Source organism: Lichenostomus cassidix, chromosome Z (assembly GCF_008360975.1).
Source record: "Lichenostomus cassidix isolate B80296 chromosome Z, HeHo_3.0, whole genome shotgun sequence".
Classification (NCBI taxonomy): domain Eukaryota; kingdom Metazoa; phylum Chordata; class Aves; order Passeriformes; family Meliphagidae; genus Lichenostomus; species Lichenostomus cassidix.
Window position 1 is genome coordinate 23,875,382 of NC_139511.1, and position 15,094 is coordinate 23,890,475.

A 15,094-nucleotide genomic window follows, 5' to 3' on the forward strand; every position below is an offset into this window, starting at 1 on the left:
TTCACTGTTTTTTCTTGCCATTACTCTTCTATAGAGAAAAAAGTTGAAGGAAACAAAGCAAGGAGAAAAACAAAACAAAGAGACAACTCCAGCAAGGGAGTTTGTATGCAAATTTTTCTACCCCAAAGCAGGCAAAATTGATATTCAGACTTCTGTTCTACACTTCCTTTATCAATCCAAGTCATCTCTAAGTGGTAGAAAAGCAGAACTGTGATTTACCCATTGTAATCAGTCAGAAGAAATGCGTTATCACTTCCATTCTCTACTGCATAAGAAATGGGAGTCCCATAGTTTGTGGTGTCAGTGGATTTCATCCAGAATGCACAGGTGATGTCACCAAGAGATGGTAAAACACCATCAAGCATGACATATCCATAGATACCAGAGACTTCAAAATCAAGATTGAAACCAGAGGACTGTTCTGCAACAAAGACAAAGAGTTTTCAGAGCAACATTCACACGAAGATGGAAAGAGAGTCAAAGGAAATCTAACCAAATGCAATAAAGTGGAATACAGCCCACCTACGAAAGTTATTCACTTTAAATTATTCAGAGGTAGAAAGAATGTTTGGCAGTCTAACATCAGCCAGCATACAGAGCTTTCCAAGGCTACAGAACAGTGTTTGAAGACAAATAATTGGAGAAGAAGCTGATTATCTAACAATGAACATAAAGCTTTGTTGTCAGTCCTCTGTCACTGAAATGACATACACATCTACCATCCACCATCCAACAACCTAAAGAGGTGTAATCAGCTGGTTCCATGTAATCATGCTTTGAAGAAAAATTCCAAGACAACCCAAGGTTTTTCCTGTTCTGTACTTATTGAAATACACTGCACTGGTATGGGACAGCACTTCTGTGCTGCTATTCAGTGCACAGTGACATGCTGTACAAGGATGTAAATGTCATCAAGTGGAGCTCTGCTGAAAGGTGGACACAGGATGGCAGGTGTAAATGTCCTGTATGTCTTCTACTGGCTCTGTGAAATCAATATGTCTTCTGTTAAAAGATTCACCAACTACTAGTGTAACATATCATAATTTTCAGGGAGTGGCTAAAAGACAAATGCATTTGAGCCTCATGGTTCAAATGCCTCCAGCAACCCCCAGGAAACTTCACTATGGGTGTGACCCTTGCCACCTGTCCATAGGGAACTTGGTACCCTTTTGCCTGTGGGGAACTTGACACCTCTAGGACTTGCAAAGCTAAGACTACCACATATTAATCTCTAACTCCGTGATACAAAGTCCTACACAAAACAGAAGAAACAGAAAGAGCTACTGAACTCAGATACACAGAGCAAATACAAATTAAATTTGACAGACCTACTGCATATTAAAAAGATAGAACCATGCCTTAGAAAAGAGAAATGGCACAGACACATGCTGTTACTTGTCTGCAATGACACTTGTTAATGTTGCAGTCACACAAGCTTCACTCATCCCCTCACAGCCCCACCACCCTAGCCACATTCTGGGGAAGCTGTATGAAATCAGCCCAGCTAGTGCAAATCTTGCGCAGAGACTTAGTCAAGCCACCTTTTTCTGAGACTTAGTCCTGTGTACCTGTTTCACACCTGCTGCCTGTAAAGCCAGGGGGACATTTACAAACGTACGAGTTCAAGGCATCCACACAGGTGGCTTGGTTTAAGCAGGGACTGGAGTCACAATCATTGATGTTCACTTCACAGTTCAGTCCTGTGTACCCTGTCACACACAGACACCTACGGAGGAATGGAAGAACACTTCAAAGGTGACAGCAATTAATGAAGAATTCTGGCTATGAGGCCAGATCTGCCAATGAGAATAGTATACAATAATGATAAAAAAATCAACAGAAGATATACTACAGAATTAATGGAATTTTATTTTGGTCATTCCCCTCAAGCATGCTTGTACTCTATTAGCTGCATAATATCACTGTTAGACAGGGACAATACAATATTTAAACAGCCTGCATTTCTTCATGTGAAATTGGGAGACACAATCATTGCACTTCCATGAATAAAATATACCTCCTAGGTACAGGGAATTAAAGAGGAGAGGCATTCAACTTTTCAGACAGATACACAGGGGAAATGAAGACAGTATAAAGACACCAAAATCTCTGACACTTGGAAAACCAGGGTGCTTGAAAGGCACCAAAACTTCTGGGGGTCTGGAGAGGGAAAAACTTACTAAACACAGACACTAACAGCTAGCCCATCTACCTATACAGTGATCTAGGACATGACACCTCTATTGGCATTTGTAGTGTCTGATCTGAGTTCAGATACCCTAAAGCATAAAATTAAATATCTGGAAGTTTCCACTGGTGTTTACATTTTGACTTCTATAGTCTCAATATGTACCGCTATCTCTGTCTTTCAAAACTATAGAAATGTAGGATTACCAGGTACATAACTGGTCATTATGTATTATGCCAGTGGAAAGCAGGACAAGCCCCTGAAGTTTGGGAAAATGATCTTTTGGAAGATCAATAATAATCAATCAAAACCATGCAGTCCTACCATGCTTACATTTCAAGCTGCATATTTTTCTTACTGTTTTTCTTGGAATATTTTAGGAGTCAAGACAATAGGATACATTTTCTTGTCTTTTAAAATCACCCTTAGCGTTCATAAAGGGACCACTTCTTTTGGATCAGGCTGTCAAAATGCTGGCTGAAATCTAAGATGGCTGAGGCACCACAGCATGTCTGACTTTCCACACTGTATTATATTAATCATCTTTTTCACCTGTAGCTGTTGATACCATCTCTGCATGTAGCTCCATTCCTACAGGGTCTGCTGAGACACTCATCAATGTTTCTTTCACACAAGACACCAGTAAAACCTGGGAGACACTTGCAGGAGAAACTTCCAACGCGATCTTCACAAACAGCCCTATTAAGACATGGGTTTGAAAGGCATTCATTCATCTCTCTTTCACAGCGATCACCTGAGAAAAAAACCAAAACAAAACAACAAAGTAACAGCTCTGGTTTGAATTAACCTAAGAAAGAGGATTATTAACCAATCTCTATTTTTTAAGGACTATACCTGATTTCCTGAGAAAAAGCAAACATCAGAGTAGCCATGCAGGTTTGAGAGATTAAGTGGACATGGAAGAATTATAGGAACCATCTTCAAAATTACATAAATAACATGTAGCAAACTGTGGAATTTAAACATGACTAGTTTGGGGTGAATCAGGAAATCATCTGAGAAACTATTCAAGCAATTAATGAAAGCTACTATAAAAGACATTTGGCTGAAACCTTAACTCTAAGGAGAGACGTGAAACCCAGAAACACATAATTCTGTGATTTCTGATGTGAAAGAGGCCCTGTGTCACAAGCACTGAAACTGCATATGATTTTATAGTGGAGCTCTTTGGCAACATGATAATCAACAGAAATATGTATTTTTTACAGAAATCTATGAAAGCAGAGTACGGGATTGGGGAGTAGTTTTAATATAGACCATCTTATCTATTGATATAATATTTTTATTTTTAAATAAAATTAAATAAAATTAAAAATAACAATTTGAACCCATGGAAATGTTATTCATTCCTGAACATTACACAGCATGTTCATGGCAAAATTAGTAACTACAGCAATTATTTAATCATTATTTTAATTAATTTAAAATTATTTTAATTAATTAAAAAACAACAAAAAATGAATTAATTAAATCTAGCACTTAGTAAATCCTTCTGAAGTCATGTTTACACTACAGAGAGTCTGAGAGATTAGATGGACCTAAGGAACATCCATAAGTCACATTCATATCAACATATATATGTATTGCTATATAGCAATGAGATGGAAATACTTTGGGTAGGGCAGGAAGACACATTTTGGGGTCAGAAAGAATAAAGGCTGAGCTAAACAGAACAAGGTGTACCTGTGAACCCTTTTGCACACGTGCAGCGGTAACCATTCTTGCCATCAACACAGTGGGCTCCGTTCAAACACGGACTGGAGCTACACTCATTTACGTCTTCCTCACACAAGAGACCTTCAAACAGCAAGGATTACAAGGCATGATCAAGACACAGTCACAGACTGTATGCTGCAGTGACTGGATGCAGAAAAGAGAACAATACCATACTGCAAGCTTGACAAAACGTTACCAAGGGCAAGTGATAAAATCTCGTGATGGACTGTGCTACTGCAACAGCTACAGAGACTGTCTGCATTATTTAGATGCTGGCATAAAGATGGAAAGTCTGTCGTGTATCTTTTTAATGTATAAAAACCCATCCAGCTAGTGTTGCTGTCGATAAATGTATAGTCCTAAACATGGACAATGGGGGACACCAGTTCTAGTTGGAAACAAAGCTTTTTTTTGATCACACAAAATTATCTCCTCAACCATTTATTTCAGTATTTAGAAATCAGGTTCCGTTTTGGCCAAGTATTCAAGCTTGTTAGTTTTCCCGCAGATTTCAATACCTTCAGTGTGTAGGCAGGTTAACACACAGAGAAAAAATATAAGCAAAAGCCCACTCATTTATTCATAACACTGCTTTAAAGCAGCTGCATAAATGCTATGTCTGGTTGGGCAGTCAGTCTCACACTTACCCAGCTGGTATTTACTAATTCCCTAAACTTGGTTCCTTTTTTTCAGACCAAAAAAGTCACAAAAGGGAAGGATACATGCACACACACAGACACACACACAGACTGACAGACACACAGAGACACTAACACACCCCCACACCCTGTCCTTGGATGCTCATCCTTTTTTTTCAAAACCTATTCACATATAGCAGAACCTTACTCTAACCTGTAGATCATACTGTCTTCCTGCAGTCATTCCATGGATATGGAATTACACAGCACTTGAGTTGTATGTCATTTACTTGGCACAGAAACCATGCCTGTCTGAAGAAGAGCTACGAAGTGAAACAAATTACCTGAATAGCCTGGTTGACAATGGCAAACAAAGGTCCCAATGCCATCTTTGCATATTCCATTGTTTTGACAAGGAGATGATTTACACTCATCAACTTGTGTTTCACATTTCAAGCCTGGAATGCAAAATAAAGGACTGAGAATAGAAAGACAAAATTTGAAATTGCTCAGCAACATGGATGCCATGACTACCTACGGTAGGAAAACATCATTGATTGATTAGCTGCATCATGAGACATTCAGATTTATTATTTTCTAATTAGATTGTGCTTTAACAGAGACATGAAACAAATGTTAGAAAGGTGTGGTGCACACTGGGCAACAGACTGATCAGTTCCATATAGTGGCACTTAACACCTATCAAAAGTAACTTCTTGATGACAGCTGAATTATAAGACAACCCTTTGCTTTGAAGCAAGTGGGTAGCTAACACTGAAGAGAAGTACAGGCTTAGTACAGGTGGAATTAGCTGCCAAGAGTGAAAATTTATGGCTTTTGTTAATCATAAATACTGCCAAATAATAGGCTTTTCGCACCCACAAAGTCCATTAAAAGAAATCCCATTAAAAAACTTTTTCTGCAAAATACTATAATTCAGCAAGAACATGAGGAAGTACCTATTTTCTTATATATTCTAAATATGTGATGAATATTCCAATTAGTTAGGCTATACTGAAATGTTTGCACCTTTATACTTCCTCATTTTAAGGGCATCAGGAAATACAAACTACTTTACCTGCTTCCCAGTTTCTTACCTGTATATCCAAGTGGGCATATGCAAATATATCCACTTCCCAACTGCTTGCATGTCCCATTATTGTGGCATGGTTCCAGAAAACACTCATGAAATACCTGCCAAAGGCACAAATGATACAATTACAGCAAAGGTAGCACACAACACTCTAGTTTTAAACTGCATACCCTGTATTCACTTTGGAAAGACGGGATAAAAAAGTCACCAGCATTTGCTTCTAGTTCCACCTCTTTGTCTTGTCAGCACTCCAACCATTTGTGGTTTTTTTCCTACTGAAAAATACCACAAATCTGAAATATTCTTTTAAAGCTACCTTTTATTAGTGTAATTCCCTCAAAACTATCTGAGCTATGATTCACAGTTTATATTAAGCTATAGTCTATATGCAAGTTCTCCACTTTTCATCCTTCTACATCAGCTAATCACTTCCTGCTCCAGGCAATCAGGTGAGCTGGCAGGAAACTTCACCATGTGGCATTATTTCTCCTATTGTTGCAAACCTGAATTAATCAAAGTCCTTGAGTAAATGGCCAACCAAAACCATAGGAGATCAGTTTGTCACCTGTTCCTACGTTACATAATGGTTCAGGCCAGATTTGTCACGAGTCAACTTTGTTCCTGTTAACACAATATCCCAATTCCAATTCAGTCAAAGCAGTCTTGTCAAGGGTTACAGCCTGGGGGTAAGGAGGCATCTCCAGCAAACCTTGTCATTAGACTAATTTCACATGGGGACTTGCCTGTATTTCAGAGAGGACACTCACAACTGAAGGAAGTTCTGCTTGCCTCCTCTCAGGTGGATCTGTTACAATATATGAACTCAAGATTCTACATTTGAAACTTAGATATCTGCTAGCATTTTCTGGAATTCAGCATATGGAAGACCTCAGACAACTGAACACAGTCAATCTACTTTTTTTAGATTGTCTGAACCTTTTCCATGTAGTTCACTTTTCTTTTACAAGTATTTGTAAGTATTTCATACATCAGGTAAAGGCTTCAAGTCCGGAATTTAAGATTGTCAGCAGCTGATGCCACTTCCTCTGTTCAGTGAAAGTGCTTCTTTGATTACAAAAGAAGAGTTTGAGTGTTTCCCTCTTAACCATTACTTTCATCTCTTCAGGAAATATAGTCAGCAAAAGAATTATATTTAAAAAGGTCTTACTTGTTTACTGCTGCATGAAGTGCTTTTTCTTTCTTTTGAGATATCACTGGAAAATAACACTTGTCCTTACCTGACTGCTGACTTTGTACTGCTTGCTGATACTTTCTGGTAAGGCTGGTACCATCATCATACTTTCCTCAGCTGCTGAAAAAGTAGAGCCAAAACCTAAAGAGTAAAGACATGAAAGCAGTGTTAATAACACTGTGTAGTAAAGTCCCTATTGCATGGGGGGCATTATAACTGAGTGTTAGTAATGCATTTAAAAACATGCTGAAAAAAGTGAATTTATGGGAATAAAATCAAACTTTACTGTACCCAATACACAAATATGTATTTGTAAGGAAATATGTTTCTTAAACATGTGTGTTTACATATAAAAATATTTTATACATTTTTATATACATATACATGCGTACATATAAATAGTGTATATTTATACATAATTCTCTCTGGACAGTGTACACACACATGCACTGCACATGTATACTGTTTATGGAGCCTTGGTATGCATCAGAGTCACTCTTAAAATCATAGGCAACATTAGTCGGCAGAAACAGCTGAAAACTTCACTGGCTGAAATCAAATGCCTACACTATACATCTGCAAGTCCTACACTTGTCTGGAGAGTCAGTGGGATGTTTTCTGTTAAGACAACTTCTGGCTATCCTTCCCTTTATTCACTTTATCCAGCAGAGATAATTTGGCTTACTTGAACAATCTGTGATGGATCTCGCACCAGTAACAGTTGTTGTTCCATAAAAGGGACAAGACAAGCAGTAGGACTTTCCTGGGTCTGGTTGATAGTAGTCTCTGGGACAAGGGTAGCAAGGTGTCAAACCTGTACGAGAGAACTCGCCTGCAAGACACGGTACTGCAAGAGCAAAAAGACATTTTTAGAGTGATCTGCACATTCACCTTACCTCTCTCCACCTCTTGTTCATCACTTTCTCCTCTCCTTTCACCGTCTTAAGTATCTTAAACGTAAAAGGAACAGGATGAAATCTGCCAGGAATTCACAACTTTAGGAAATGTCAGTTTAAAATATGTGAGGTGCCATACTGTTCTCAAAGGGTTATGGAAATATCTGGAAAGTATTTCATTTTACTACTTTTGCTGCTCTCAGGACAGCTTTTAAATGGAACTTCCCTTCTATCTCTCACACCTTTTTTTCATGTTTGTTTTTGTTTGTTTTGGTTGTTGTTGTTGGCTTTCTTCCCCTTCAAGAAATAGTAAGGACAAAGACAAGACTTTTTTGCACCACAAATCCTTGCAGACCATTTCCCTGGGAATTCTTCTGGCAAAGCTTGCCAAACACAGCTGAGGAGAATTTCTTGGAACAAATTACAGAGCAAACTGTGTTAAAATTCAGAATTTATGTACAGAAAATGAGGGAATGATAGTAGTGACAATCCCCTTTCTCTTCTGTAAAGAAAAGGGTTTTATTTTCATTTAAGTACCCTTCACATATCTCATTTTATTCCTCATTATATAAGAATCCATCTTGAAAATCAGAAGGAGGGCAATTGGTAACAGGAAATGACCTCTCATTTTGCTGGGAAATGTTGCTTGGTCTACACTTAACCAGAAGAGGAATTTAATCTTAGGCAGATGAATTGGATTACATTAGCTGATGTTTAAACAACAATTTAGACATTTTTAATATTTAGTTAAAAAATGGTTCATCACCCCCTTTGTTACAAACCTCCACAAGCTGAAGCATCCACTGCACCTCTTTTTACTGTTGATGTATTTTCTGGACAAGAGATGCAACTCCTGGATCCAAATGATGGCTGATATGTTCCAAGTGGACATGTTTCACACGTCTCAAGACCATTAGGTGAATATGTTCCCTGCTTGCACTGAGCTATAAGGCAAAAGAATTCAGAAAGATTAAGCAATGTTCTACAGGAAACATGGCTCCTGATCTCTGAAAATAATGCTGAAATCACAATACACATCACAAGGAATTTTGTTTCTGCAGCTTACTCTGCCCTGAAAGACTTAATGGGTACAAAGAGCAAAAAAAGAAAAAAGACCATCGTGGTAAGGTACAGATAGTGCATTTGTGAATTATTAACCAGTGAATTCTCTTCCAATCAGCTTCGCAGATTGGAAGATTTAATGCAATTCAGTTATTAATTTTAATCAATACAGGTAATGGCAATAATGACAATAAAAATGAAATCAAACTAGCTATACCCCTTTCAGAAGAAGTCACAAGCACATAGTGGTTCTGTGATGTTCAATGCCTCAGCACTGCAGGGTAGGATAGAGAGGGGCTGGCAAGAATAACAGAATTATTTTAAGAGTATTAGTCTCTGAAAAATGGGCTTGCAAGCTCAGAAATGAAAGACAGAAACAAAACAAAGCATGAAAAGCCAACTCTTCTTAAAACCTCTGCCCAGGCATCTTGCATGCCAGAGCAGTGATGAAAAGTTAGATTCTTCTCTACATATATGCATCTAGGTACAATTAAGACTGCTCCTCATTTCATAGGCTTATTTCATTACAGTACTTCACCACAGGGACCAAAAGGATGTCACAAATGATTCAGAAGTGGCTGTCTGAATAAGACAAAAGTTCTCACCTTTGCACTCAGAGATGCTTCTAGAGTGTAGATACTCAGTATAGCTACCAGATGGACAACTTTTGCATTCCAGCTGCCCTTCCTCATCTTGATAGGATCCAGTCCAGCAGCTTTCACAGGTAAGATGCTCCAGGGAGTAATAGGTACCCAAAGGGCAGTTGACTGTAATGTAATGTTGGAAACATGTTTCCTTCAGAGTGTAACATCATACATACCTGTCTTGCCCATGGAGTTGCCATTTAGTCAAACAATGTTTTTATGAAATGTGACTCTATACCTCAGCAGACAGGGTATGTCTCTGGAACACTGCAAAGATTTAACTATGCACAGGAAATGGAATGCAATTCCCTATCTTAGCTATCTTAGTCACTCACAGGACTAACAGGGTTAAAAGACTGCATACCAAGCACTGTTTTGTCTGTATGAGCAAGCACGAGTATGCCTGATTTCCCCCCTGGGAGTGGAATTCTGGGTACAAAAGCATCCCTTTTCCACAGGCCTTGGTTAGGAACATAAACATCCTCTGGAAGTCAAACTGTGCAAAACATTTTTGCAGTTTATTGTTATGGGAGACCACAAGCACTGGACTATGTCAAATCATAACACTCTGCAGACATCCTCTAAAACCTTGTTTTGCAAAAGGATTTTAAATACACATAAGAAACAAGTAATCTGGCTTACCACACATTCTCCCTCTCAGCACAGAACCAGGCCTGCAGAAAAGAAAGGCTTTCTCGGTCTCCAGTGAGTTGGTGTCAGCTACAATGAGTTCAGATGCAAACTGAAAAGAATACATGGGCTCCTTGTTGAGAGTTCTATTCAGCCTGTTTGTGATAGCTTCCAGAGTTTTAAGGAGCCGTCTCTGGTTTTCCAGTTCCAATGTATCATTCCTTTCATCGGGTAGTGGCACGCTAGCTGGAATATAAACAGCAATCAGAAAAACACGCAGATTTTGTAGTCAGCACTTCCAGCGTACTCTGGGATATATCAACAGTGCAACACTCAAGCTTGTCAGTGGAAAGTGAAAAGGAGGCCATGTACACAAAGCCCTCCATGAATATGAGGCTGTGGTCTTTCCCTCAAGAAAGAATGTGATGAAATGGGGCTATGAATGTGTCCAGTGAGCTGCCATCTGCATCTTCAGCAGGCATCTGTGAGCTGAAGAAGTTTTACTGGATGTATTAAAACCACAATTTTTAAAAAGAAGGAAGCAGAGAAGTTTGATGTTTTGACTTGTCTCACCTGTGATGTTAAATATTAGCTTGATTTTTTGGTCAGTCATTGGAACATTCAGCTTATGCCTTTTGACTCGAGCAGGTGCTGCTTTTACAGAGGCAGAGAGATGCTTGGATAAGTCTTCTCCTTGTACTGCATCAACAAAATCACCATAGGAATAATCCAGGTGGTTTGCTGTTCCCCAGCCAGCAGGTCCTGTGGGACATTAAGAAAGAACAAAAAGAAAAGCAACATCATGTGGAAAATAAGTACCTGTACTTATTTCTAAAATACAACTCCAAAAGAATGGGATCTGTTTGAAGCTCCAGATCATGTGTGTTAACTTTGGCTCTGCACAAGTGCCTACTGCAGCCACATTTTTACTAATGAAAAAGGAAAAGGCAACCTCACTCCTAACTGATATCCCAGAGGTCCTGAGTCTTATGCAGTTAGCTAAAGCTTTAAAGAGCTAGTTATAAAAGTTACATGTTGCAACACTTTCTCTTCCTCTGCCTTGCATGAACCCTAACCTTTACCCTCACCTGCCAGCAACACCTTAAACAATTCCATATTGCCCTTTATTCCTCTTCTTGATTCCTTACAGACAGCACAGCCTATGCCATGTCTCCACTGCATCTTCTCACAACTCCTGAACAGTTCTAATGTTGCCTGGTCTCTCAGAAAAGGCAACACCTTTTGTGTGTACTACCCCCAGATGGGCATTTTTTGTTACACAGAGTGAGTCAAATTCAGCCCCTGTCTAGTGTCCTTCACCACTTTAACATTATTTCAATGAGAATTGTTTCTGTACATAATCTACTTTTTCATGATTACTAAATCGAAAGGGATGCTGTCTATTTTATTGATCTACCTTATTTTTAAAAAAACATGCAGATAGAAAAGAAATCTACCAATTATCTGTTAGCATCAACAAGATTATGCATTATTTACAGTGGTAGCTAGGACAAGTTAACCCCACAGTTTAATATTGTGTGAGGATTCCACAACTAATTTTCTAAACTGCTGTCTCTGATGCCTTGACAAGTACTCTCCTCTCCTGCTTCCACAGTGTAAAATCATGAGAAACTCCTGAAAACCAGCAACAACATTACTCTGGTAAAAGGCTGACATGAACCAGAAAAGAATAGGTCCCTACATTCCACATCTGTAGCACTGTTTCTTCCAAATGCCTCTGCAGATTAGTTCCAGCTGTCATCAGCATTCATCCTTACTCTAATGACAACTGCAGACTGAACACCCAGACCTGCCCCATGTCTGAACACAAACAAATGCTCTCAGAGTGAAGCATTCCCAAAGGTGAGCATAAGCAGGAAGTTCTACCAAGTAACTCCACTTTAAACCTGTAGAAGAGTCACAGTCTTGTGACACATTCTGATGTGGATCTCCCAAAATGCCTCCTGCTAAGATAGGTAACCTAAGTTATCAATTTTTGGCTTTTCTACTCTCAGCACCCCTATGAGACTCAAAAAGGCCAAGAACAACATCAGTGCAACGTGGACACTAAACTATTTGAAAATGGCCTGTGAATGACAACTTACTTACTTTGGCATAAAGCAAAGTGGTAACAACCACTAGAACTGTCACAGTTTTCACTCTGATGTAGCTACAGTCATGGCGCAAAACCAGCCCTCGCATGCAGAAAGTATTTTCACAGAAAATGGGCCAACTTAAGCTTGTATAGCATTACACAGAGAGGATTCTGTACAGATCTGAACCAGCATCACAGATGCTCCTCATTTTCTTAACAATTGGCAAAGCTATTTATTATAGCTTTTCAGTATTCTGGTTTTAGACTATGTATTAAAGAAGCTCCTTTCTTCTAGGCTAACCAAGCAGGTTTCTAGGACTGTCTGTGTGCGTGTTTTTTGCCCCTCCCCACCATGAGGCATCTCAGGAAATTCTTCCTCCACACTTCTTAGGTAGTATCATCAATACCAGACATCAAACATCTTCAACAATATTTTTATAAAACCTATTATGTAATTCCTTTCTATCTTATGGGTGCCACAGTTATTTTAAAGAATATCTCATGCAGGGCTTTGTGGCAGGAATCATGCTGCTCGAAACCTGCATAGCTAAGAACCTATGGAATCAATAATTACCAATAGCAAATCCATTTTCATAATCATAATTATATTCCAAGCAGTGTTTCTGGGTCTGATCTTCCAATCTGCAGTCAATATCATCGACATCATTACAGAATGATGGGACCTTTCAACATAAAGAAGAATAACATTAAAACAAAAAAACACATGGCCCTCTCCCCTGACTTATAAAAACTTCTAATTGCAATGTAAAGCACTGATTCTGCCAGTGACACTAGATTTCCCCTTTTATGTCTCTTATAACCCTAGAAAAGTCTGCTAAAAGAAGTATGTTCTATTGATACAACTGGGAAATAAGAGAGCAACTTGCAGGTACACAATCTCTTTGTTGGAGAAGATGTCTTCTTTAAGAGAAAATGTCAATTCATTACTCTTACAATTATCCACTCTTGCACGCGAAATCCCAGAATACAGAAAAAAATGCAGGCTTTTCTCTTCCTGCAGAAGATCACTGGAGACCTCATATTTATAAAGCATCTGTATTTTTTCCACCTATATTACTTGTAATTCTGTCAGGTTCATAAAAATGCTTTTTTCTAGCTTTGAAAGCTTACTTCTTCATATCCACCTCTCCCTACCCATGACAAGGAACTTATGAACCAAAATATCTCAAAGGAGAGAGAAAAAAATCTCAGGAGGACAGAAATCACATAATAGGAAACTCATCAGAAACTTTTCTGGTACTGCTTATTTTTTCCCCCCATAAAAGCAGTGGAGATTGATTACAAAAGAATGGAGGAATGCATGATTTTGTATAACTTCATATTTCTTGCTTTTTCCAGAAAGGTTTCAAGCAAGTTGGGCCCTAGGACATGTTTTGAAATTGTTTGGTTTTTCCATATCAACTTTTATTGGAAAGATGCTCCTGCCCATTCACTCCCACTTTTCAGATCTCTGGTAGAGTTTCAAATTCTTGTGAATAGGAATAAGCATATTCAAAACAGCCTTTCTAAATGTTTTCCCAGACTGTTGCATTTTGATGTAATTGCTTGGAAAGGTCACTACCCATTTTTTCCTTATTATCTTTTATTTGCCAATAGTAAAGGTCCAAGCACTGGAACCTGGTGTACCAGTGAAAGAAACAGAAATAAAAACAGTCAAGATTTCTATGCTGGAATGACCAACCTGAGCCAAGGCAAGAAAGTAACAGGCACTTATGTCCAAGTGTCAGACATTGCCTGACATCTCACCTAAGTTCTAGCCATTTGACAAAGTCTACAGACACATGTTCCAAAGTTGCAGGAGTTTGCCCATTATCTGTAATAATGTTTTTTAGTTAGCAGAGAACCTTCTATTAGTGTATGGGCCATGCTCTCCAAAACAAACCTGTAGATGACCAGAATTCTCTACTGGAGCAATGCTGTCACACTAGGCCTGGACACTGGCCCTTGAGATCAGAACTCAACATTCTGCTGCTCCTACTTTTCAGCTGAGGAGAGATTTGTGGATCAGGAGGGGAGACTGTGATATTGAAGTGGAAAGCAAGAGGCATGGTAGAGAAGAAAGACAGTACCTCTTCCAGTTCAGTACCATGTTGTTCTTAACGATAAAGAGTGAGAACTCAAAAACTCAAGAAACCTGAGCAGATCCCTACTACTGGATTGAAGTGCCTGGTAATACACAACAAACATGGAGTGTATCCTTTGGTACACATGTATGTTCATTCATACCATTTGGTTATATATTATACATATTCTATATAAAATGCATTTGTTTTATGATCACATCCAACTTTCAAGAACAGCACTGTGGGGACAATTGACTGGAGTTTTCAAAACTACACAGGTTCTTTTTGGAAGCTAATTGAAAATCTTAGAGCTGCAGCTCCTTAAACTACTCGGACACTTGCACAAATTCTGTCCCATACAAGTCCACACTGAAGACTAAACTTAATTACATTACATTACCAGTGAATCATCTTTATATTTAAAAATAACTTGTCACCTTCTAACACAGCACAGATTTCACTTATGGACTTCTGCTGTTAATTTCCTTGTACAAAATTAGCTAACGGGAAAAAGTAACAATATTTTTCAAGAAGTACGTAAAGGAAAGGAGTATTTACTAACCTACCATTTTACCAAGTGCACTCTGGAATGCATCAGTAAAGCTGTTTAGAAGATTGGTGTCATCACATCGTGTCGCTTTGTAGAGCATCTCAAAGGATTTAAATCCATGGTTTGCAAAACGATTTACTGAAAAATGTTGGAGAAATAAATTTTTACTAAGCAGTGCAAGAGTTTCAGAACTAAAATCAAGACAATTCAGGCTAAAATTGGAGTACAAGAAGGTAAGAAGCACAGTTTTTAAATCAGCAATCTGAATAGATCACTCATATCTCA

The 15,094-nt window shown here is 38.6% G+C and overlaps 1 protein-coding gene across 1 annotated transcript in view; it reads right to left on the reverse strand.

Moving 5' to 3' along the window:
* The window catches only part of SVEP1 (sushi, von Willebrand factor type A, EGF and pentraxin domain containing 1), a 117,422-nt gene that overhangs the window by 48,035 nt on the left and 54,293 nt on the right, over positions 1 to 15,094 (reverse strand). The window contains exons 13-26 of the mRNA XM_085042305.1: positions 14,826 to 14,947; positions 12,750 to 12,858; positions 10,654 to 10,842; positions 10,093 to 10,326; positions 9,412 to 9,573; positions 8,527 to 8,688; positions 7,534 to 7,695; positions 6,895 to 6,989; positions 5,661 to 5,757; positions 4,908 to 5,021; positions 3,893 to 4,006; positions 2,741 to 2,942; positions 1,569 to 1,726; positions 220 to 421 (exon numbers count right to left, since the gene is read on the reverse strand). Coding sequence (XP_084898431.1) covers positions 220 to 421; positions 1,569 to 1,726; positions 2,741 to 2,942; positions 3,893 to 4,006; positions 4,908 to 5,021; positions 5,661 to 5,757; positions 6,895 to 6,989; positions 7,534 to 7,695; positions 8,527 to 8,688; positions 9,412 to 9,573; positions 10,093 to 10,326; positions 10,654 to 10,842; positions 12,750 to 12,858; positions 14,826 to 14,947 — 2,122 coding nt within the window. The remainder of the gene's footprint in view (positions 1 to 219; positions 422 to 1,568; positions 1,727 to 2,740; positions 2,943 to 3,892; positions 4,007 to 4,907; positions 5,022 to 5,660; positions 5,758 to 6,894; positions 6,990 to 7,533; positions 7,696 to 8,526; positions 8,689 to 9,411; positions 9,574 to 10,092; positions 10,327 to 10,653; positions 10,843 to 12,749; positions 12,859 to 14,825; positions 14,948 to 15,094) is intronic.